The sequence below is a fragment of the Aphis gossypii genome, chromosome 1, assembly GCF_020184175.1.
Source record: "Aphis gossypii isolate Hap1 chromosome 1, ASM2018417v2, whole genome shotgun sequence".
In the NCBI taxonomy this organism is placed as follows: Eukaryota; Metazoa; Arthropoda; class Insecta; order Hemiptera; family Aphididae; genus Aphis; species Aphis gossypii.
The window spans coordinates 65,902,033-65,927,311 of NC_065530.1; the positions used below are offsets into that span (position 1 = coordinate 65,902,033).

At 29.5% G+C, this 25,279-nt stretch overlaps 1 protein-coding gene and 1 long non-coding RNA gene across 11 annotated transcripts in view; one reads left to right on the forward strand and one right to left on the reverse strand.

Moving 5' to 3' along the window:
* The window catches only part of LOC114119494 (potassium voltage-gated channel subfamily H member 2), a 119,448-nt gene that overhangs the window by 1,443 nt on the left and 92,726 nt on the right, over positions 1–25,279 (reverse strand). For 6 of the 10 annotated variants that reach the window (XM_027981058.2, XM_027981063.2, XM_027981064.2 and 3 more), the window contains 19 exons: positions 11,595–11,841; positions 11,050–11,237; positions 9,501–9,530; positions 8,055–8,330; positions 7,705–7,825; positions 7,217–7,377; positions 7,008–7,156; positions 6,799–6,941; positions 6,541–6,734; positions 6,254–6,477; positions 6,031–6,164; positions 5,610–5,705; positions 5,422–5,517; positions 5,163–5,345; positions 4,524–4,732; positions 4,306–4,409; positions 4,053–4,182; positions 815–873; positions 451–610 (listed from right to left, as the gene is read on the reverse strand). In XM_027981058.2, coding sequence (XP_027836859.2) covers positions 451–610; positions 815–873; positions 4,053–4,182; positions 4,306–4,409; positions 4,524–4,732; positions 5,163–5,345; positions 5,422–5,517; positions 5,610–5,705; positions 6,031–6,164; positions 6,254–6,477; positions 6,541–6,734; positions 6,799–6,941; positions 7,008–7,156; positions 7,217–7,377; positions 7,705–7,825; positions 8,055–8,330; positions 9,501–9,530; positions 11,050–11,237; positions 11,595–11,841 — 2,904 coding nt within the window. The remainder of the gene's footprint in view (positions 1–450; positions 611–814; positions 874–4,052; positions 4,183–4,305; positions 4,410–4,523; positions 4,733–5,162; positions 5,346–5,421; positions 5,518–5,609; positions 5,706–6,030; positions 6,165–6,253; positions 6,478–6,540; positions 6,735–6,798; positions 6,942–7,007; positions 7,157–7,216; positions 7,378–7,704; positions 7,826–8,054; positions 8,331–9,500; positions 9,531–11,049; positions 11,238–11,594; positions 11,842–25,279) is intronic. The other 4 variants (XM_027981059.2, XM_027981062.2, XM_050198562.1 and 1 more) reach the window with 4 other exon arrangements.
* Positions 24,112–25,059, forward strand: LOC126549432 (uncharacterized). Its single transcript, XR_007603541.1, has 3 exons — positions 24,112–24,208; positions 24,269–24,351; positions 24,962–25,059. It is a non-coding gene; the product is annotated as an uncharacterized LOC126549432 (long non-coding RNA).

Below are 25,279 nucleotides of genomic sequence, written 5' to 3' on the forward strand. Positions count from 1 at the left end.
CACGCCCTCGGCGTACACGGGTTCGACACTTCAGACAGTTCAGACAGTGTAGGTTTTACAAAGCTAGCGAAGATCATTGGCTTTTCGCGTGTCATTATTTTACGAAAAATATATCGTAAAATGTCGGCGAACGATTCGATATTGGTTTTATTGTACCGACGCGAAGCAGGGAACAGTCGTGTATTCATATAAATATGAAGGCCACGATCGCGGTGCTAAATCGAAATACGAAAAAAACAATAAAAACGCGTTTCCACAAGTCTCGAGACTTAAACCACTCACACCCTAACCATCCCCACAAAAATAACCCACCGACCTCCAACACCCTGTCCCGATGGTGGCACACTACGATGTACGATCGCGTCCCTAAGTCCCGACTACAATAAAAACAATAATGATATACGTGTGCAGTACATAAAACAATAAATAATAAAATTTCGAAATGCGTACCATTTCGTGCAACGAGTCTAGCCTAGCGAGTGGCGCCAGTGGAGTGAACTCAATTACGTTGCCTTCGTCGCTGGAACAACTAGTCGTACACCGCAAACTGGCGAACTGTTGTCGTTTCAGACTGGCAACCGGTGGTGTGGCGTCTGTTGCAGTCGTCACGCTATCAAATCATGTGCAGAAGAAATGGTTATTAGAATACTTTATGTATAATATTTCTATGAGCTTTATAAATTAGTTGTTGCCCGATCCTTAATTTGTATCGTTAAAAATAATATTAATTTGTTTTTATTTTTTAACGCTTCGCAATGTTATATGTTTGCACTACGCCTAAAATATATTTTATAATATATCATATAATACTCACTTGGATACATCAAACAGGTTAGCCGATGGCGTATCCCTTACAAAACGGCTCTGTTGAGTCTGTAAATAGATATAAAATTATTGTAACATATTATGCTTATGATTTTGTTAAAATATAATATTTTATAAAATGTATTTTCATAACACCAATAAAATTGGCCGTATGTAGTAATATTCTTATTATTCTTATTATTATTATTGACCACCGTGTTAGAATTACTTAATTATTATTTTTTAAATAATAATAATAAATAAAACATTAATGAAGTATATGAAATTATACAAAAATAAAACAATTAATACTTTTGTTACATTCGAGTGAATAATAAAATGTTTAATATATTCCTAATTTTTTCAGGTTTTTCAACTATAGCTGATATTATATCTACGCGCGTGACGTATATTTTTAGCAACGATATCAGATGTTGTACTGCTATTACGCAATAATTTGCAGAGATGAGATCTGAAAATAATAAAAACTGCAAACAGTTATCTGCAAGTAAAAATTTAATATGTTTACCGAATAGTTGTCACAGTAAGTCATTAGACGATATATTTTAGTATAATATGAACTTGACCAGTGGATTTAATACTTTGTTAATCCAATAGCAACTCGTTATATTAATTATATAATATATCTATGGTGACTCATGTTGAACTACTAGATCGGATAAAAATATGTCAGTGCACAATCTTAAGCGGATACTATAATGTAACAATGTTTTATTTATATAATCATTTTTGTTAAAAACTAATTATATTATTATAACATATTTTACTAAGACTGAATTGGTCTAAAAATGAATAAATAATAAATTCATGCCTGCGTATTATTAAAGTTTAAGATTTAAATCTGTTTTTTTTATTATTATTGAAATTTAGGACATAGGTATATATGGTGACCTAATTTTGGAACTCACACAATGAGTCAACGGTTGAAGTCCACTGGACTAGACAATACGCACAAACGAACTAATAAAATATACTGCTGCAGGTTTGTGAACACGATCAATATTCTAACGTTGAACGTTTCCAAGATATTACCAAGGAATTGGGTCTAAATAGTTATGTGCACTTTATTTAATCTCCGATACATCCTGTAGGTATACTGCAGTCGTACTACCGAATCAAATTTAAACGGAGCGTATGACGATTTTATCGTAGTTAATAAAAGTTATTTTATTTTAGTAAAAGTTTGGCTACCGCAATAGTGGATCAAATGTAAAGAGGTTTGTTTTTGTGCAACACGCAAGGACATATCATGATTTTATACTTTTGTACAATACACCGATGTTCAATTATATATATAGGTCGAAGTGGGATTTGATTTTTATCGTATTAGACGATAACAACACTATATGTTTTGTCATTTAATGTAAGTAAAAATAAATTAAACAATGGCGCAAAAGTAATAATTCTGCAACTGCAGTATGCATTTATTATTTTATTTAATTATGTATTTTTATGACTTATGAAATTAAATGAAAGCTTGTAGTTTTATATCTCATTGTACTTGGCCACTATTTTATACGATAGCATAATTTTTGATCTTTTTAAAAATGTTGATGACTCAAGCACAGGCGACACAGAAAAAAACACCACGAAAAAATTCACGTTTCTAAAACTCTTGACATTTTCAAGTCCACTCAGGTTATTGAAAGAGCGCGATCCTTTTGTCCGTACTTTACATTTTATTCGCTTTTTTATGGAATATAAGAACTATAGTCCAAATTATTTCATTCAATCTAAGGTTTAAATAATGTAAAAATAAACTATTCTATAAATATTTAATTACTGTTTACTATATAGCTTTCAATAAGTCGTAAAATTGGTCGAATTAGTCTGTCATTTCTTTTAGATAGGGGTCCTTAATGTCGAGATGAATAATAAATTTATAAGCATGACGTTGTGTAACGAAAAAAGACCGAATAAAAGGAATAATTTATATCTTAAAAAAACAACACTAAAAATAATATTGATATTATACAAATGCTTTTAACTGCCATTAAAATATGATTCATGGTTATTAAAATAAAATTGGTATTTATCAAGTTAATATTTTAAACATAACTATGATAGAACTATTTTATTATTCGTAGATAAATAAAATAAACAATTCATTTGAAAATTTAAAAAAAAAACCGTATAAAACTTATACCATAGTTTATATAAATATAATAATATTACAATATATCTGGTTGTTTAATAACAAAAATAATAAGCAATATAATTCATATATTATAATTTATAATACAATTAAAAAACCATAATTATTTGATTATATTTTTCATTTTTCAATTGCTGTGATTGCATTAATTAGTGTCTCTCAATTTTATTAATTCATTATAATAGAAATATAGACACATTATAGCATTATTCTATTTCCTTTTTTTTATAGGAACTTAATTTCCAATAAATTGTTTCCTATTCAGATATTATGTTAATTGTACCGTGATACTTCTACGCTTTTATCTGGTAATTTACATTTGTGTAGCTTTTGATATTTTATAGCAAATTAAATAAATCTGTTCGTTTCATTGATTTATCAGTGTTTAAAATGTCCACTTTATTAGCACATGATCAGTACCCGTGAGATGAAAACAATTCCACATTGTCATTAGTATTCACACTGTCCCCGAGTTTTATCTTTAACACAAAAATCATTTGAAGTACAATAATGCTATTATTTTGCGAAAATATACCTGGACTAATGGCATTATTATTACCTCAGAATTCATTTACGCTTTTGTTGTTGTATCTAATTTTTGTTATGAATAATTTTTGTTTGATGTCAAAAATGTTTATTATAATGTATTGTAACTTATTTGTTTTACATAACAGTGTTATTTTATCGACTCATATTTATACAATACACTACCCGCCTTTAATAGTGTATCTATAAAGTACCTACTTACCAAGCAAAATTATTTTGAAATAGGATATTTTCATTTAATTGTTGTTTTCTTTTTACATCCTGTAAACTTTAGTATTACTAATCGAATTTATTAATATTAAATGTTGCGCAAAAATAAAAATATTTTGTTTATTGTTTTTTCAACAATTATCCACTTAAATATTCTTGAAGATTATAAAATAATAAATAAGCATATTAATCTGAATGGTCATATATATAAGTATAATTATAAAAGTTACCTGAAGTGTAATGTTGTACATATATCCTAATTAGGAACTTAGATATAGAAATATTTTTATCGCTATAAGCAAAAATAATGTCGTACCTGACAGAGATCGTGAGGCTGGGAATAACTCCGCCTTGGAATGGTGGCTTGAGGATCAGACGATTGCCTTACTGGAGACGCTTGCTGTCGACACCGGCTATCGCTTTTCATTTCATCTTGTGATGAGCTTCTATTATTCAATAGTTATTAAAAAATATATCAATATAATATTTTTTTTTATTTTTTATAAAATTATTAAATGTAAAATTAGTAACTTCAGTTATAATAGGTAGTAATTAATTATTACTCTCACCTAAATTTTACGGCCAACGTGGGTCTAGGCAAGTGATCGCTTGTTGGTATACTCGATGTCTTCTTTATAGGCGACGGCCGTAATCTACATCCATCTGGCCGAGACTAAAAAAAAAATTATAGTTTTTGAATACACATATACTGACGAGAAACGGATACGGTACAAGCATATAAATATATATTTAATTTATTTGTGTTAACATATTTTACAATACTCACTTCTGTTGTCAAAAAGTCGCCGTTCTTATGTTTAAGTATATGCAATATCGTTTTGATATCACTAGAGACGGACAGTTCCAAGCTATCGAGCTGCCTGGATAGTCTATCTATACGATAATGCACATCGGAGTGCCCACACTGCGAACATGTTATGACACGTTGCGGTGATGGAGGCGTTATCACAGTCGTATTATCAGCGATCACAGACACTAGTTGATAAAATGTAATTATGTATTATTAGTACTTAAAGTAAAATGAGGGTATAAAGTTTAAAAAGTTAATTTAAGTTATTTTAAATGTTGGTATAAACAGTTATTAATTATAATACGTATAATATGTGTTTGTATAATTGCTTCTTTTAATAGTAAAATATTTTCACCAGTGACTCGTATATTTTTAATTTTTAAAATATTTTATATTAATAGCTTAAGTTATATATTATTATTTTTTGTTCTATGTATATTTACTCTGTTATTATTTATATAAATGACCTCGTATAGAATTTAATGTTAATTTTACTGTATATATAAAAATATTATATTATACGTATAAAATTATGTACATTTTTAACATATATATTCTAGTGATTTATGTGTTCAGTTTTCGTCATAATTATAGTAATTAATCAAGATTATTTACTAGATGTGGTGGGAAATGGTGGGGTTTGTGCTTTACAAGCGGAATGTAAGGGGCTCTGGGCTGTTGGGGTTCCATAATGTGACGATGCAGTCGTACTGAAACCAGCTGCTGACATGTTTTGAACACTGGTGTGTTCACTACTAATTTCTTTGTGTTGTTGATGCAGCGCAGAAGACTCTGAAACTAAGCATTTTATTAAGATCACATCCAGTCGAGGAATTTTTAATTGTTGACATTATTTAATTAATCAATTTCTCACTAGGTAGCTGATGTTCAAGAAGTGGTTGATTCTCGTTACACTGAGATGCGAACAAGTGTTTATGAGATGTCGATGTCTTTAAACCACCAGAGTTTCCTAGATATGATCGTAAAAACAAAAACTCTCGTTGATGAAAAAATAATAGTTAGATATACTGCGTATGCATTATATTTATCCCATTTATTTACCAGGTTTCCCATTTTCCTCGTCCCTGCCATGTGGTTTTTGCGATAGGCCATGCAAGCGAATGTCTGTCACACTACGTTTGAGTTGGCTGAACATGCCTGAACCCGCCCAAACAATAAAAATAACGAATAATAATCATTCACCTCAAAGGAAAATCTATTAATTGTTGGGTACAAAGCGCATAACAAAGCTTAGGTTACTATCCCAGCTAACCTTTCGTATAACTATGTTAATATAATTAATCAAAACAATACAATTATCAAAGAAGAGTAAAAAAGTTCTAAAAATAACTTTGCCGTTCTTCGTCTAATCATTGACTATATTATCTGTAAGTATTATTATTTTTACTTGTCTTTATTGACATAAAGAAAATACTTGTTTAAAATAAAAGTTAGATAAAAAAAAAAAATGGAATGTACTTACCGGAAATTGAATTTAAGGTTGATACTCGATTCTGTATTGCTTCGTCATCAAATTTTAAATTCATCGGAGTTACATCTTGGCCAGCTTTATCAGTAGAAAATTCTAGAATTCCATGTCCTTCTGCATACTTCTCGCTATAAATATAATACATTCATAACATATATAATATAAATACATCATACATAAATGCTAGAAAAATAAATAAACACTGGATATGACTCACTTGTTATTAAACTCAGACATGACGTTATCGTTCTCATTTGTATCATCTCTTAGTGGCTCTGACGGTCCAATACAACTTTCAGATACCCCTCGATGAAAGCTATGGTAATACTTTTTTGTCGCACCTATGTTGGCTGTGCCACCAATTGGTTCTTGTGAACTAGATCTTGACCTAATTTTTCTACTAAACCTGCCAGCTCTAGGATCCACACCTACTTGTGTTTCCTAATTGCCAAATCAAATATTTATTTTATAATTTGTTCATAGCAAATGTCTTTATTTATTTACATCTCTCATGTAGTATGTTATCTCCAGATTTTCTTTAAATGAATGATAAAATTCTGGATACAAATCTAAGACTTCGAGCAAATCGTTTCTATCGATTTTGTGAAGATCGCAGTAAGTTAATGCTCTTACGTTGCAACATGATTTTCCAATCGTAGCATGCTTGCATGGATTTTCCCCAAAAATATCGTTTTTACCTAAATAAATTAAATCAAAATCAATATATTTTTATGTGGAAATTAACTCGTATAAAATACTCACTTAATATGGCCATTACTACATTATCTTTTAATATTTCAATGGAACCACGTGATATGAAATACAAAGAGGTGAGCACGTCTCCTTGATGCACTAAAGTATCACCGGGCGGTGCATGCGTCGTCCGGAATTTCAAAGATAGGGCTCTAAATATTTATATTTACATTTTAAATATTTAAATATTAAATACTTATTTAATTAATATGATTTACCTCAAACATCCTGGTGATGCACCATTGAAAGCTGAACAATTTTTCAATAAATTCCTGTTAAGATGGAGACAAATATCGGCTTGCAAACATTCAGGGAAACCCTTAAGTACACTATTCATGTCAATACCATTAGTGTATGTCCAAGCATGCTAAAAAGTAACAAATAATTTCAAAAACGAACATTTTGGGGAAATCGATTATAATAGTACTTGAAAATATTCTTCGAGCCTTTGCCTTAATGGATTTGGTATTTGATGAAATCTAATAAATTCTCGAACTCTGAGCATTTGGGTATGATACCTGGCTGTTCCGGAGTATAACCTTTGAATAATCGCGGATACATTACCGAATATACTGGCATACATGAGAGCTTTAAAAAAAAAAAATCAAAGATTAATAAACATAATACAGGTAAAACATTTAATAATAATAAAAAAAATCATGTCATTAACATTTTTCACATAAAATCTGCTAGAGTCAAATTAAACCGCGTTCTTAAAAATATAAATACATATATGAGTATACGCGTTTCAATTGGACTCAGATCATGTTTTTTCTTCTACGACAACTTAAATAATAGGGGAAAAGTCTATTTTAAGATAAAAAAAAAAAAAAAATAGTATGTGTGTGAATGTGTCAAGCATCGCTAGAGAGAGGCCAACACATCGCACACCATCAATCTATTTACTCTACTCACATCCGACGAGCATCACGCATATGGTGAACGCTTTCTCCGCGTCGGTATTGGGCGCTACGTTTCCAAACCCCACGGAAGTCAACGAGCTGAATGTGAAGTACAGCGCTGTAATGTACCTCGACTGGAAAAAAAAACCAAATACAATATTATTAATCGATCAACAGGTGTCGTACAAGGGTAGTTTCAATGTATTGAGTGGTAAAAAAAAGGGATTTAAACCGCCCATAAACAGAAACACGAAGCTTATGGAAAATGTATCGTACAGCACATACATCCCCTTTATTCCAAATGCAGTTTAGAAAATTGCATGTCACATAGAGAGAGCGAGATTTAACGCATCGATCACTCACCCTTATGCTCGGTCCACCCGTGTTGTTGGTCGAGTAATACTGATGCGTGTCGTTGGCTAATATGTCCAGCCACCCCACTTTGCTGTCCACGTGACGCCGCTCCGCGTTCCCGATCGCGTACCATATGCACGCCAGCCAGTGGGCTATCAGCGCGAACGTAGCCATCAACAGAAGCAACACCGCAGCACCGTATTCGGAATACCTGTCGATCTTCCGCGCTACCCGGACCAGCCTCAGCAGCCTGGCGGTCTTCAGAAGGCCGATGAGTGTCGTGGTCTGCAATCGTATTAATCGCCATCGGGGCGATATCGAGCGTTATTACGGTCTTATATCGTCATATTAAGTTAGTTATTAATATTGATATTATATAGCAGGTACGCTAATATTATTATATAATATTGCAGTTGTGAAAATCGCGACTTCCAAGCCAAATCGCTACCGTACTTTACTAAGCGATCTATTTAACGTAAGAAACTCATTATTTCAAAAAAACTATTTAAGTTTTTGAAAATTGTTTTAAGTTAAAAGCAATATTTTTCTATTTTAAATATATTTTTATTATTTTTAAACGTTATCATTGTTATTTCTATTTTTTCCAAGGATATTGTATATTTTTGTTAAGCTATTCTAAGGTAAAATGTTTTTGGAGTACTTCCATATAATTATCAAATTTTGGACTAGAGTATTTCGGGTTATGAGTATAACTGTGTTTGTTTAAGCGGTGTGGAATGGTACAGAGGTACCGTGCAAAATATTGGTTCGCTACTTCGTTCATCAATACTTTATACTTATAAGTTATAAGCTATTATAACTAATAAAAAAATTAATTACTTGTCCAAAATTAGATTTTTATTCATCAAAATACTCCAAAAATTATAATATCCTAATAATTCTGTTACGTAACATGAAATGAAAAATATATGTTATTTTTCAAAAGAGTAAAGATTATTTTCTAAAAAATGCGTTTTGTAACGACTGTAAATTATGTAAAAGAAATGTGCTTAAAACATAATTGTTTTTGAAAATAATAAATGTCATACGTTAAATAGATCACTCCGTATTATACGCCAATGACGATTAGACAAAATTCATTTTAAACTCGTCCACCGTCACTGTCCGGTACAGATTATATTATGCATAATAGCATTATAACACTGAAAAAATGCGTGTGTGTACATTTTATATTATAGTTACTAAATACATTAAAATAATGTTAATAATCAAAAGTAATAGGTGATATTATACTATATGCGAAATTGCCACGACGCTACCAAACTAATATACTACTTATTTTATGGTGTTTTTTTTTTAAAAAAAATAGTATAATAATATACAAAACACTACAGTTCATAATATATAATAATAATAATATATTATACAGTACATCTACGTCATCCGTTCTAAGGCCTACGCACTACACTAAATATTTTGTCCGATCAAACAAACCTCTTCGGGCTTCTGTGTTTCCTGAGTCAACTGAAACGATTATCAAACTATTGTTAAGGGTGATATTAAATATATATTTAAACACAGCCACGCTGCGGTATACTCCTATAGTTACAATTTATCACTTCAAAACAATATTTATTGTGATAACAAATGTATATACTACAAAATATTTATATAATTATTGTCATATTAGTCACACACAATCTAACGACTATAATAATAATTAAAATATAATATTATGGTCTATTTATTTACTAAGAAAAAAGATCACTATAAAATTATGTAAAATTAAAAAACATTAGGTAGGTATATATATTTTTTTCGCCACTAGCTGCATGTATTGATATACAAAATCTGAAATGTTGTCATGCCAACATAAATATCATGAATACATATTTCTTTAAATGTATTGACTGAATGGGAAACTATTAGTTAAGTCGAAACTTTTTTTTTTTTAATCAGTTATATAAAAACGTGTGGTTGATAAACAAATGGATGGTAATCACGTGTATACTAACATACGAGTAAAATCAAAAATACACTACAAAAACTCAAGGATTATACATTTTAATAAATTATCATGCATAATGTTATTGTCTCTGAAAGAATTATTTACGATATGTATCCATATACTTAGAAATTTACTCATAATATTTTATTGATATTATTGTATATCTTATAATCTATAATACGCATTACGTTAATATACCAACATTTTATGGACAAAATTTTCTAAGGTTCGTTATCGATTAGGATGTTTATGACTTTTACACATACTTTGTTTTTGTGGTGAATATTCCAAATAAAATTATAAATTCGTCTTATATGACGTAATATAAAATCAAATTTAATTTTGCCAATTTTTCATTAAGCTACACATTTTTTGTTTTTAAATTTTTGTATAATAATTTGGTTATTTGTTTGTATACATTAGATATAATATTTTAGATTAATTTTATTAAATTTTAAATTTCCAAGAACATTTCAAAATTGCTGACCCTATATAGTCGGCAACGAAGGGCGGAGAGAAAGAAAACGAAATTAATTTAATAAGAACATTTGAAAATATTGTTTTTTTTATTATTAGATTTACAGCGTACTGGGACGCAGCTCGTTCACTCCACACAAGCGTGTCATACATTTTAGAGACATGTTTTTCCTATGGGTATTGCCTACATAGATTACGAGATATATTATTATTATTGGTGTCACAACTCACGCAAAGGCGCAAATATAAAACGTGTAGTTTCTATTAAATAATTCATGGTATATTTTGAATAAATAATGAATAATTCAGTTTTTAATATATTGTATTATAACGTATATTTGATTGTTTAGAGTAAAAAATTTGACATTTTTGCTCATATTTGCATGCATTTTGTTTTTTTTTAAGGTCATAAACATCCTAACCAAATTTATAATACATCCATTTGTTTATATCTCAAACACGCACTAAAAACGAGATATGACACTTGTGCGCGCAGTAGTTGTCGGCGTCAATTTAACAATATTGTAATATTTTACAGTGAGTAAATAAAGATCGTACCTCGTCCGTCTCAGCCGACGATCCAGCGATCAAAAGGTCGAAAGGTATTGCGGCAACTAAATCGATCAGGAACCATCCACGGAAATAATTCAACGCAATCTTGCTGGGCGCCGATACCACCTCGTCGTTCTTATTCACGTAAGTGGTACGGAAGTTAATGGCGATGTCTATTATGAACGTTATATCCACTGAAAACGGAAGGCATTGTTATATACGTGTACATAATAATGACACGTATAACAGAAACCGAATCGAAGAACAACATATTTACAGGCTGGGTGTGTATGAATGTGTTTTTATCGAATTTGTAACAAAACAAAATAAAAAAAATGATCGATGGCGTATGGAGACGATAGTAATTCAATAAAATTACGCAGTGGCTCGAGGATAATGTAATAATATAATATATCAGTAAGTATACGTAAACTATAATAATATCATGATTACTACGTTACATTAAAACATCATACTACTACGTTGTAAAAGTTATATTGTGGCATAAAAATCGTGTGGAGACCACAGATGGAAAATTCGCAGAGACTTACCAAAAAAATCGACCACCACCAGCGGATCTTCGAAACTGAACCTCAGCGGCCGGGGACCTTTGAAGTGCGGTTCGTTTAACAGGAAAGCGGCGAAATACGGTGTGAATATGGCGGTGTAGATGACCAGCAACAGTATTATCCAATCCCATACCGCCTTGAACGGGCTGTAGTGCAGTATCGTCCACTTGTGGATCTTGGGAGATTGGAGCTTGTACTCGGGTAGTATATCCGCGCCCAGCGATAACACCTATTATGATGATAATAACATTAATAATTTAAAAACACAAATATTAATAGTAAATCGTAATAATAATAATAATCGTGATGTCGCCGAAACCCAAATATGACGCTTGTGCGTACGTGATTTAACCGCGGCGGTCACGACAATAATATATATGACGACAATAGGTAAATCTACGGCTTATAATATCTATCGTTCGTCTTTGTCACCGTCGCCACAAACTACCTACTAAATTACTGTTCTATTCACGATACGAATGTATAAATTATCATAAACCCGCCGACGGGTCACGTACTGTGATTATCGGGGACTGAATTTGTTGAAGCTCCATTCGTCGCTATAACGTCGCCACCGTAATTCGTCATGTAATAGCAATATGTAAAACATATATTTCGACACTATACGCGTCGTATAACACCCTAAAAGCTGCACGCAGAAGTCGCTCGATATTATTGCGTTGTCGTATTAAATATTCCGATAACGTCCCGACCCGCGAAGATTCGACAGATCTGTAAATGTCTTGACGTTCGAGAGGGTCGATCCGCACTGAAAACATCGGCGGTCGTGAGGACCGTGGGAGGACGGGGCCCGCGAGTGGGGAACCGAACCGAACCGAACGGACTGCTGGCTGCAGACTCCTGCTGGGCGGAAACATGGTAAACACGTGTGTGTATGATTATGCCGTAAGCCGTCCCCGTCGAAATTGGGTCCGCCGTGTGCAGTATATATGGTTTTACTTTTAGAGCCACTTAAGAAGACGCCGAACCCACACGTGTTGTCTCTATCTGACGATGTTTTATTACATAAAATAGCAAATCTGCATTGAGCAAAACCAATAATATATTTTTTTCTATTTCATATTACAATGAATTAAACTATTAATAGACTTGGAGTTAAGAATATTGTCTAGGACACGTGTGTACTGTGTACTCCATAGGGTTTTCATATATGTTTACATTTTAACACGAATTGTAACTATGTAAAATATAGTACAGTGTTCATAACTCTTTATATGATATGTAATTATTATTAAAAACACAGTCTGTAAATGATTTTTGTTTTGCGTATGGTAGGTTCCATGAATTCATAAAAAGAACCTCCCCCCTAGAAATGACACCTTTTTCCCTGATATTAATTAAAGATTAATTATGATGTATAAAAATATAATATGTGAAACTATTTGAGTGAAGATCTCTAAAACTCCATGTTAGGGTGTTTGGCTAAGCGAGATCGTGCGATAGAAGATGCGCCAGTTTTGGATATGATGTATATGTGTAGATCAGAGTGTAGAGTGTGATTGGAAAAGTAGAAAGGTAAGGTGCATTAATTATCATGCAGAATGTAGTTGATTTGCCTACATTTGGATACATATTAAACACCAAATTAATAATGTTTTGTATAAAATTAATTAATAAACTATTATCGAGAGGTTCCCCGGGAAAGTTTTCTTATCTTGAAGTTTGATAATAGGTCAATTCACTATATTACAAAAACATAAAATTAGTTTTGCCGAATTGAAACTCCATATGCGTACGTATTTGACGGAGAAAACGTACGCGGACTCAGCGTCCTCTGTTTAAGTACGCATGCGTATATTAAAATTTACGAGTATTATAACAACAATAAATAATATGGCGTAGAAGTAATGTAAATTTTTACGGCTTCTGCTGCTATTATATACATCGTGTCGGGCGGGTGATGGCTGTGGAATAATAATATACGCTACGCGACGAACGGCAACTCTTATAATAATAGTTCGATAACAGACCACGACTATTATATTATCATCATCGTATAGTCGTCGTCGTCATCGTCGCCTTGGCGCCGCCGTAGCAACCGCGGAATATACCGATTTAGATCATTTGGACGTGTCCGTCCGCGTACGACGTAACCCGTAAAAAATCTCGATTTTCCCGGACCCGTTGCGGCTCTGGGGTCAATGTGAGATATTATACTCATCATGGCCTTATGGGAAATATCGTGTTTGGGTTGTTTGTAAAAAAGGATTTGCACGTATGTAATATATATACACATTATATACGCGTAGTATAACACACGTCACCGTAAAAATGCGGACGTCTCCGAAATTGGTTTTTGTTCTGAATTTAATAAGGGAACAAACGTACGGAAAAAAAAACAATAACTTCCGTTATAATATAAAGAGCGTTTTATCGTTTAAATTACGGTTTTCATTAAATCCGCGGTCGTATAAAAACCACGTGTTTTGATTTCGTGTTTGTCCGGACATAACGTGACGTATTATAATAATTGTTAACAGCAATATACATATCATAGTGGTATACTGGGTCATATATTATATATATATATATATTTATATAACCTTATATGCTATATATCATAATATATTGTTATTTTGTGGTGCGTTTGTCAAAAGCACCGTGTGTGGTGTGTTATAAGTTGTGTACCTGCAATATTAAATGTCAATCACTGTAATGTATATGACATTATTATCAAAATGTAAAAGTATCGATGAAAACTGTCACGACCGCAGGGTATGTAATTGGTTTTGTTCACTTTTGTGGATGGATAAAACTCTTTTAAATTACCTCTGTTGACCAAAACAAAGCTTTATTGCGCTTTACACGCTTGACGGATGGTCATCGAAAAGTCAGTAATATATATCGTATACTATACGAGTACATCGTTAGTGACGAATTTATCAACTTAAAAACATGAACACGTCAACGTTCAAAAAAGACGAAAATAATAACTATAATTAGGTTTAGCGTGGACTGTCTAGCACTATAGCCACTACAGTATAGTCAAACACCGTCCGAGTTCAAAAAATGTGTTCGTTGTACGACGACGTTCGACCAGATCTAAAATAATAATACTGTATGTCTACGGAGAAAACGGGAAGTTATAATATCAACAATACCTATCCGTGTACGTAAAATTCGTTGGAAAAAATAACAATAATACGTAAGTCATAATAAATTTGGGATAACAGCGGCACATCACTGTATAACGGTACCACATGGTCTCATCTTGTACAGGGTAGTTCAACAAGTTTATTCATTTAATAATGAATTTATTCAAACTCTTGTTATAGATATTATTAAATAGGTATATATGCTTAAAGAGCATATTTTCAAATCCGTGAGATTTTTTATTAAAAAGTGAAACTTTTGTGAAACCAACTTCTGGTTTTTAATTTCTTCATTGTTTACTATATTTAGTGTTACTTTGTTTTTTGAAAATATGCATGTACTCGAATTGAAATTCTAACGAGTAGTTTTTCAGTTGTCAAAATGTTTATAACAAAGATAATAGTCCTTAAAATGGTTTTGTTGAGATATAAAATTAATATAATATCGAATTCAGTATTTGTTATAAGTATAAATTATAAATATAAATAGGTTAATGTTACTACAAACTATATAATATCTTCCAAGCTCAGTAAGTAGCCAGTATCATATACCTTAATACTTAGTATTTGAAATTAAATAACTTAGAAACTACTATAGTTTAGATACAGACTTTGATACGTCAAAGTTTTCAGAAGAACCTAATTTTAACGAGAAAGGTTTTTGTTTGAAAAACAAAAGGTCATATTATCATCATGGACATTCCTTTAACAGAACTAAAAAATCTCAGGAATTTTTTTAAAATATGATTTTTAACAATATTTAAAAAACTTAAAATCAAATTTTCGATAATACCATTATTGAAGAAGAAAAAGGGAGGTAAGCGTGCTCTTTGTGAATCACCCTATATACGGTGTTGAAAAAAGAAAAACATATTAAAATGAAAATCACATCGACTGCGTTCAATACAAAACGGTCTCGCGCACCTACACAAAACGACGTCAATCAACCGTGTTTACGACGTCGGTTTTATGTACATACGCGTTTCGGGTATTATCGGTTTATTATATTATGGATATACAATAATTGTTAATCGCGTAGTCGGGGAGGGGTTCGTTAGGGCGCGTCGTGTCGTCAGGATTTTTATCGTTGAGTAAATGCAACATTTCCTTATTTATATATCGAGTAGTTGGATTTTCGTGAGGGTATTTACGAGAAGTTAAAAAGGGGATGACAAATCCCTACTTGACTTTTTTTTTTTTTGCAACTTCTGCGTATCAATTACTTATATCGGATTACTTATATATAATAAATTACATTATTTTATTAATTTGATAAATAAACAGTAGGTATAGTTCATTAATAGTATATATATTAAATAGTATTATTACTGAATGAGTTGGCCTTGTTGTGAATAATAAATAATCATAAGCTAGGTTAATAACCTCAAAAAAAAAAAAGCTTTGTATTTAAGGAAATTAGATTTTATATTCTTAACTTTAAAAAAAAATGTGAACTTTTTACATTATTCATTATAGACGATAATTTTAATTATTTAAAGTGGGCCACCAAACATGTAATTTTCCGTATTCGCCAGCAATAAAAGGATATCGCGAAAATCGTATGCACGGTCGTGCACACTATAATTTATTGTACAGGTTGATTCATCGTATTTTCACGTTTAACTACGCAGATCTTTGAGGAGAACTCGAAAACAAGGTGTTTCATTCTGTATACATTAAAACTGAAAGAGAGTGTACCCACATTGGGTAAATATCGAAATCACCATAAGTCCGACTAAACCGTATAACTGGAGTATTATTGTCGGGCGGCGAGCAGTTTTATCACGATCATATGAAATAATAATATTATGATTTCGTTTTTGTAAACGCATGACCGTTATTATTTCGTAAATAAAATATGATGTTTATACACACACACAGATTACGGCTATGCGAATCTAACGATTATTGTTATTGTATACGTATTGCGGTTCGATTCAAAATTATCTTTCAGCGTTCGTGTCCTATAAATATTATACGATTTTATAATATGTCGTTTAAACACAGCAGATAACCTAAATATGCAGTACAATACAATATGTGTACATGCTAACATTATGTATGCATTATGCAGATAATAGAATATATTATAGGATGCATATATTTCTATATTTTTCTTGTTTTTTATAATAATATATTATTACATGTGTCAACTACATTAAAGAAGTACTAGCAAAAATATTTGTATGCACGTGAAAAACGTAGGTACGTTGAAAAAATATCGAAATTGTATTATTATTATAATTATTATTCTAATCACGATGTTATAATAAACTAATCAATTTAGTCATACGGTTTATTAATAAATTTAAAGTTCCATAATTACTATTGTTTACATCTTTAGTTATATGGTTACAGTTGCATGAATATCATAGACGTTGAGGTGAATAAACAGTTATTTATTTTTATTTATACACATAATAATTATATATTATAATTTATAGTTTATATTGTTTTATTAGTTTATTATTTTTAGTTTTTTATTATTTATTATTTTTAGATTCTGAGTAGAGCAGTGAATGTATTGATTTTTTAAAATATGTCCTTTCTGGTAGAAAATTTGATTTAGTGGGTACTTCGGGGTGCTAAAAGTAAATTATATAATCAAGGAAAAATAATTAAGGAAAATCTGGAATTCTTACACAATTCCAACTTAAAATATTTAAATTATATAAATATATAAACAAATAATAAATAAATGATAAATATTAAAATATTTCGACACTTTATGAGCTATTATAACAGATATGAGCAATTTTTAATTTTGTTTCCTAAATTAAATAATAGAAAAATATTTCCTGGATTTAAATTTTAGAAAATTGAATAGAAGATCCAATATAAGTTATTTTTATGTCCATATAAAAATATAAAAATACAAATTTACAGTACGAATTTTGATGAAATTAGTCAATATATCGCAAAAAATTGCTACCTATTATGAAGTTAAAAACCCATAAAAACTTTTATTTTTATATCCAAGTTTTGATAATGTAATACAAGTTTCTTCATAAGTATTTCATATTGGAACCGTAAAATCATATTAAAACAATTATTATAGACATTGTGAGTTCAAATATGGATAAAATTACTTATTTAAACATTAATTAACAATTTCAATTATTTCTTGAGAACTTAAAACTTTTAGAAATACGAAGTTTTTATAAATTATTCTATTCGCAATGACATTTTTGATTTATTTTAAGATATAATTACTTAGAATTTATTTTTACTGTTAATGGTATTTACGGAAAATGTTATTTAATTTTAAATTATTTAAGTTGATATAATATGATGTATATAATATATATATACATAATAAGATACTAATAAAATAGCAAATGTAATATTTTTAGAAAAAAATTATACCAACCTACCTTATACTAAAAGTAAAATAAATTACTTGAATAGTTATATTAAAAAATTATATCATGAATTATACTTAGCGGTAAAAGCTGACAGACCTCTTCGTTTAGAATCGTTTTTTATATACAATTATAAATCATTAAATTAAAATTTATTAACAGATCACTAATAATGACCCACTAGACACCTAATGTAATGTAATGTAGAGTCTCTCCACTTATTTTTTCATTGCTTAAATATTATTATCAGAAACTTGATTATGTATAATTTTTAATGTTTTTCAACAAGTCTTAATGAAAATTTATTTTTTTTTTTAATAAAACCATACTCAAATGTTTGAACCGATTTGACTAAATATCATAATTAGTCGCACATGAAAATGTGCTAGAACTCAGATAATGTGAAAATAACAAATTTTAATTACAATTTCAACTAAGTAGAAACTTCGTAACTTGACTGATAACATTCAATGCAGTGCTTCCATACATATATATATATATGTTTAATTAATATCAGCTATAATATTTACTTACTATGCAAATATTGTTTTAATTAGGAACTAAATATTGTTGATTGTGTGGTATATAGTTGCAAACCCTGCAATTTATTTTAAACGTATGTTTGCTTTTAAATTTATAATTTATGTTACGCCCATAACTAAAACATAATAGTGAGGTGGGTATATAAATATTGTGTACTAGCTATTTATTTTGTCACCTTACGGATATAATATTATGATTGATTAATGTTATTTTAATAATAAATATAAAAATAATTAATAATGAAAGATATTATGTACAGGCGGTAAAATTAAAAATATTATAAGCTGTAGGCCTTTAGATTTTTGGTCATATAATATTACGTAATTACAAAAATCAATATATTTACTTACTGAAGCTACTATAAATCATGTAGTCAACATCATTAATAGTATTGTACATTCTTTAAAACAATGTCCTATCTAGTTAGCTAGTGTATTAAAATAGTAAAATACTATGAATAAACTACTATGTAGTATATATAAACATAGTTGGTGTAGTGAATAAGTAAAAGTAATGTACGCGATTGTGTGTAATTTGTTACCTACTTAATTATAATATTTTGATATTAATTTATTATTCTACTCAACTTTTGATTTGAAAAATGTGGAGAAATAACAAGCAGTATGTGTATATATATTTATGTCCCCGAAATATAAAATGATTTTCATCAACACTGATCAGAATAGATCTAAATATAATTATCATTCTATGGAGGGCTGTCAACCACAGATTATATATCAAATCATGATAATACGCAGTAATAACCAACTATAAGAATGAAGAAAAGTTATACGTAAAGGAAGTAAACTTTTATCTGTTTGGATAAATTGTATGAAAACTCTAATCCAGATTCTGACAAACCTGTGTACAACTTTTATATAACACAATATTGGATTAAATATTTTAATTGGAAAGTTCAAGTTGATATAACTGAAGTATTAAAATCTAATTTAAAGAAAATCATATGTTAAGAAGTTTTTAATCCTTAATTAATATAATTTTACAAGGATAAAATATTAATTTTATTTAGTTAGCGGTTACAGCATATTTTCTGAATAGAATCAATAATGATTACGGATAAGTGAATAATTCTATTTGTCTAAGTTTTATCTGATAATAATTATGACCAGAATATTAAATTGTGTGTATTTAATTAAATAGACTGTTAAATTATTTTAAATACTATATGATAAATGGTGAATTCACATCAATATTAAATAGTTTCTTGCATTAAAAGTATATCATAAAGTTTATATATTAAATATTCGAGTCATTATGTCGGTGTTAAATTAAACTTTAACACTGTATTCACAATATTCATCTGTTAAATAAAAAGTTTATTTACTTTATATAATGAAATTGTCTAAGACAATGGACATAACGATAACTCATAATTAAGGATTTCTTTTGTAATTGTATAAAATTAAGTTTTTTTTATACCTTTGAGTTAAATATTTTAAATTTATGGAAAAAAATTTGAAAACTTACATCAATTATATAAAATTTAATAATTCTCATATTTTAGCTTTTGAAACGAAATTAGTACTATAAGTGTGTTTTAAAACACAAATAATATGTATTTACACATTTCCTTACGAACTCAAAATACAACGAAGCCATTTAAAACCAGACAAACGTGGTCACTAAAATGTTGTCAATTTAAACCACTTGAAGGTGTTCGTTATTTAGAGGAGGTAGGGAGGTAAATGAAAAAAAAAATGAATATCAAAATATATCAAATAAATGATGCGCAAATGTATATTTATATCATTTGTATGTATAAATATACTTATACATATTATCATTAAAAACAGAATCAGTGATCTACCAAATGAGACAGCCATTTCTTATTACAAATTAGACAAACTATAACAGTATAATGGGTAAAAATAAAAAATATACATTGTAATAAAATTTACTTAAATAATTATTACGATAAAAATTATCAAAAAAATGTCCATTATTGAAGGTATCCACTATTTAGAAGTGTCAATTGAGGGAGGTTTTATTATATATAATATTTTATCATTTTAAAAATTTTCCCATCTTAATATTTTATTTCCTAATTGTATTTAATAACAGCTCTTTTGTTTTTTGTTTTTACGTTTATTGTTATTTTATTTTGTAATACATTTTAAATAAATTATAATGATACAAATATTAATTAATACTATTATTGCAGAGAGCTAATTTTTTTAAAAGGTATTTCAGTGTCTAAATAGTATGGTACTATCGAGTACTCAGTGAGTAAGTATATACCCAATATTTTTTTTGTAATTGAACGTCTTTTTTTTTTCGTTTTTTTCTAATAGTTTCATTTAAAACATAATAATATAATGATATATGTATAGTAATTTGGTAATGGTTGAACTTTACTGTTATGTTTCTATTAATCATTTTATTTAATATAAGCATACAATTAATCGAAAATAACACTTATAAAAATCTTACACGTCACTTAATCAAATGCTTATAATTTTTATATCCTTTATTAACAAGTTAATGTTATTATTTAATTTCACTTAAATTATTCAATTATATATTTTATCAAATCTTAAGTACGATAGGTATATATTTATTTGTTTATATCGTATTCAACATGCTTTAATAATTCAGACATTTCTATATTATTTTATACTGTCTAAGACTTCTGACATTATTATAATAATTATAGATCAATACATAACTATAAGCTATAACGTATTTTTTTTTTTTTTTTACACCTCAGGGACTTGGAGATATTTATTGATTTGTGATTATATTATACTGTATAGTAATTTAATACGTTTTAAACTGCAATACATAACCAAAACCAATTAATTAAGGAATGAACCTATAATATACAATCCACAAAATATTATATTTAAACCGTTTTTATACACAAGTTAATGTAATATAATATCTGAAATATAAGTATCTAATACGTTTTGTTGTTGGTTTATATTGATGTATTAAATCACCTCACACTGTAAAGGTTTGTTTGTGTATTTTGAATAAAATATTTTTACCTTTATTGGATTAAAAGATTCTAAAGCACAGGTATTATAGAGGTAAATACATTATATAGTTTAGAAAAAAACACTGTCTGGCTACTCTAAAAAAAAGCTATACAATATAAACGCATACTTCGGAAGGGAGGTACTACTATTGATTGAATACCCGTCGTTGTCATCGAAAGTTTTCAGCACAAACACAATATGACTAGCATTTATTACTAATGGTCGAGTATAAACTGACGAGACAAAATATGTTTTTCAGCGATCAAAATCAATACAAAAAAAGTTGATTAATAAATTATTATGTTAAATGAAAACTATACTAAACACGTGACGTGGATATTGCCGTGACGGGGATAAGAACTTTGTTAATCATTGAAGTTATTGATCCTCCTTATTGTTAAAAAATTTAAGTTTTTAATAGTCCAATAAAAAAGTTTCCAAACATTTATTCAATTATCGTTTATTTATTTACAGCTGATGATTTGAATGGAATCAATTGTTTTTAATAGTACAAAACTCTACAGCGTTGTATGGGCACATTAAAAAAAGTCGTCAAACACTCAAAAACGTGCTTACAACAATAAATAAATGATAAAATATGTTATCGTTCCATGTAAAACGGAAGATATAAGCAGTAGATAATGTTTGAAAAAAATCACACAATTCAGTGAAACCTCTCTCAATAACGGACATCAGGCGAGTTTAATAACGGTATCTGCTACTAAGATGATTTTTCGCTATGAAAATGGTTATTCTCCCACCCTCTATTGGCACTGTACAGTCTGTAAATGAGGTTTCACCGTATTGGTAACACATATTTTAATGACCCAAATTATATTACATTATATATATAATATATATATATAATATTGGTATACACACAGAGTTTCGCTTAAACGCAAGTTATTATTAGAATCGAATACCTACCTCAGTCCCAACGAAAATCACACTATATTATGTGATATGTATACAATATACGATTTGTATGTCATAAAAACCGTCACGAGTGTATAAAAAATAATATAGGTATTATAATGTTTTTTTTTAGCTATTAATATGTTTTTTAATGATACTAATGTAATAATGGCACGAAGAATCTAAAGATATTATATATATCGTAAGAATCTAATTTAAAAATCTCTCCTTATAGCACTTAAAAAATGCATAATATTATATACATATATATTATATAAGTATACAAAATATTTCGCGATAAAAGAGCTTTATAGGTGTAATCAAATCATTTATGCTATCTGCTACGAGTACTTGATTATTAAAACATGAAACAAATTTACTGTATACTTTAGAACAAAGCTCTGTTTCATTTTTTTTTTTTTAATAAAAGCACGAAAAAACACATTTTGTAATATTCTTTTTCTGAATGGCTGTATAATACACATGATGTTTTTAAAATGATTTAACAATAAATAGGTACACTTTTAAAATAAGAAACATGACATCGCATGCAATTTCAAAAAGTTATGATGAAAATCTAACGATATAAACTGTTCAGTGCCTACACTTACGTATTATGAAACATAACTGTGGTTTTACCTTTCTATACTTATCATAATATAGAATTTAAAGTTTGCGTTCACACACATAACGTTCATACTATAAAAAACACAATAATAACACTAGTTTCTTTATCTATTCACAAGTATATAGTAACGTATAAAATGTCTTTTTTTTGTTGTTATATTGCCAACGATCGCATTTATCCAATTGCATTACATTGCTTAAGGAATTATTCATCGTTTTACACGATAACTCATCATCACTAATAAAACTTGGTGTTCTGCAATTTGTGATAGGGCTTATTCAAAAATAATAAATATATATATACATTTTTTTTCGACGAGGATACCAAACAATAATCGTATTAAATCCTTATTATCATAAGTGTACATTATTACCTGTATAAATATATATACTGAACGATTTTTAGAAACGGAAGTTTAATGGAAAATAATATTATACGGCGTAAGGGCTAGAGCATTTTCGAGAAACGCGTACATATTATATTGCCAAGTAATTTATTTTCGGATTACATGAGCGGTGGTAATATTTCATATAATATTATTATTGTAACAGCAATAAGCTGGAGCGGGATCATGATATTTTCAGCGAAATCAGTAATAATGATGGTCGGATAAAATAAATAATGATATCACCGATATCAGTTTTAAACATTTTTTGTTTATTTTTATCGATATTCCCTTGACGACGACGACGGGTCGAATCCGTAAACCAAATCTTTGGCCGCATATGTGTATCATCTAGACGTGATGGGTCGGTGAAAAAGGAATAACCGATAAGACCCGTCTAAAGTTTTAATATAAATATATACGCACACCAAAGTTGTCACACGACACAAGTCTAACGACTGCGCTATTAAAATACATTTTATAAACATTATGTACAGCGTCGTAATACATACTTAAGCTGCTGGCGGGCTTATCGCAAACTCCAATATTATTACGCGCGATGTATTTCCACTTGGACGCGGACAAGGTGCAAATAATAATTATTAATATATACACACGCCGCAGCTATATGACGTGTATTAGCAGTAGTCCGTGAGTATAGAGGTATCGTCGCGCCGCGTAACAAACCCCCCTAAATAATCTAATTTTCAGGACGAGTCGACGGACGAGCAGACGATTTATGGACCAGAGCAGAAGCGGAAAATTTGCACTAGCGTGTCTGCGTGTTTATCTATGTATGTACTATATAAGTATGTAATACACGCCTGTAATCGGATTTCCGTTTGAACCGAGGCATATCCGGATAAAAATTAAAATTAAGGCTATTGAAGCAGAATATTTAGGATATCTATTTGAAAATGTATTATTTTATTTTATATTTGTGTGTGTGATGTCTATGACGTGTAAACGTTGATTAACGTTAATGCAATTACAGCTAAAATCACTTAAAATTCTAAAATATATTTTCAAATGGTTTTTAAAATATTGCAATACACTTACTAAGTTACTAATGAAAACTGTTAAGAGTGAAAGATATTTTAAAACATTAGTAGTAGTTAATCTTTAATTGTATTAAGGATACCATTTGTATCCATTAACGTTTTTAACTTAGAACTTTTGTAGAGAAAATAATGAACGTTTACAATCTAACATATTGAATATGGAAAAAAAAATATTTTCGTTTTTTGAATAATTTTGAATTTAAGTTGTTGAATTAATAAAATCAAAAAATAATTTTTTTTTTGTATTGCTAATCTATAAAAGTAACTAATAAATTATACAAACATCTAAAACCACGAAAAATATAGGGCACCAACAGCCTTAACAATATATAATTTTTTATAGATAACAGAGACAATCACAAAGATGCGGCTCTACCAAACCTACCTAACCTGTTCTAACTTCTAAGAAAATATTCATAGTTGAAGTTTGCTGGCACGTACTGATGGATTATAACATTTTTAATATCTTTTTAGTAATTTTTCAATATTATATTATATTTTTTATCTTTAAATATTATTTTTCACAACGTGGAGACGGGTTATTGCAGCTGCGGAATAAAAAACGCCACTCCCCTCCCACCACTACCAGAGCTCGTCAAGTGCTCCGCGGGGTAGTAAATGGGTTGAGTGGGGGAGGCTATGCAACACAGAAAATGCCCCG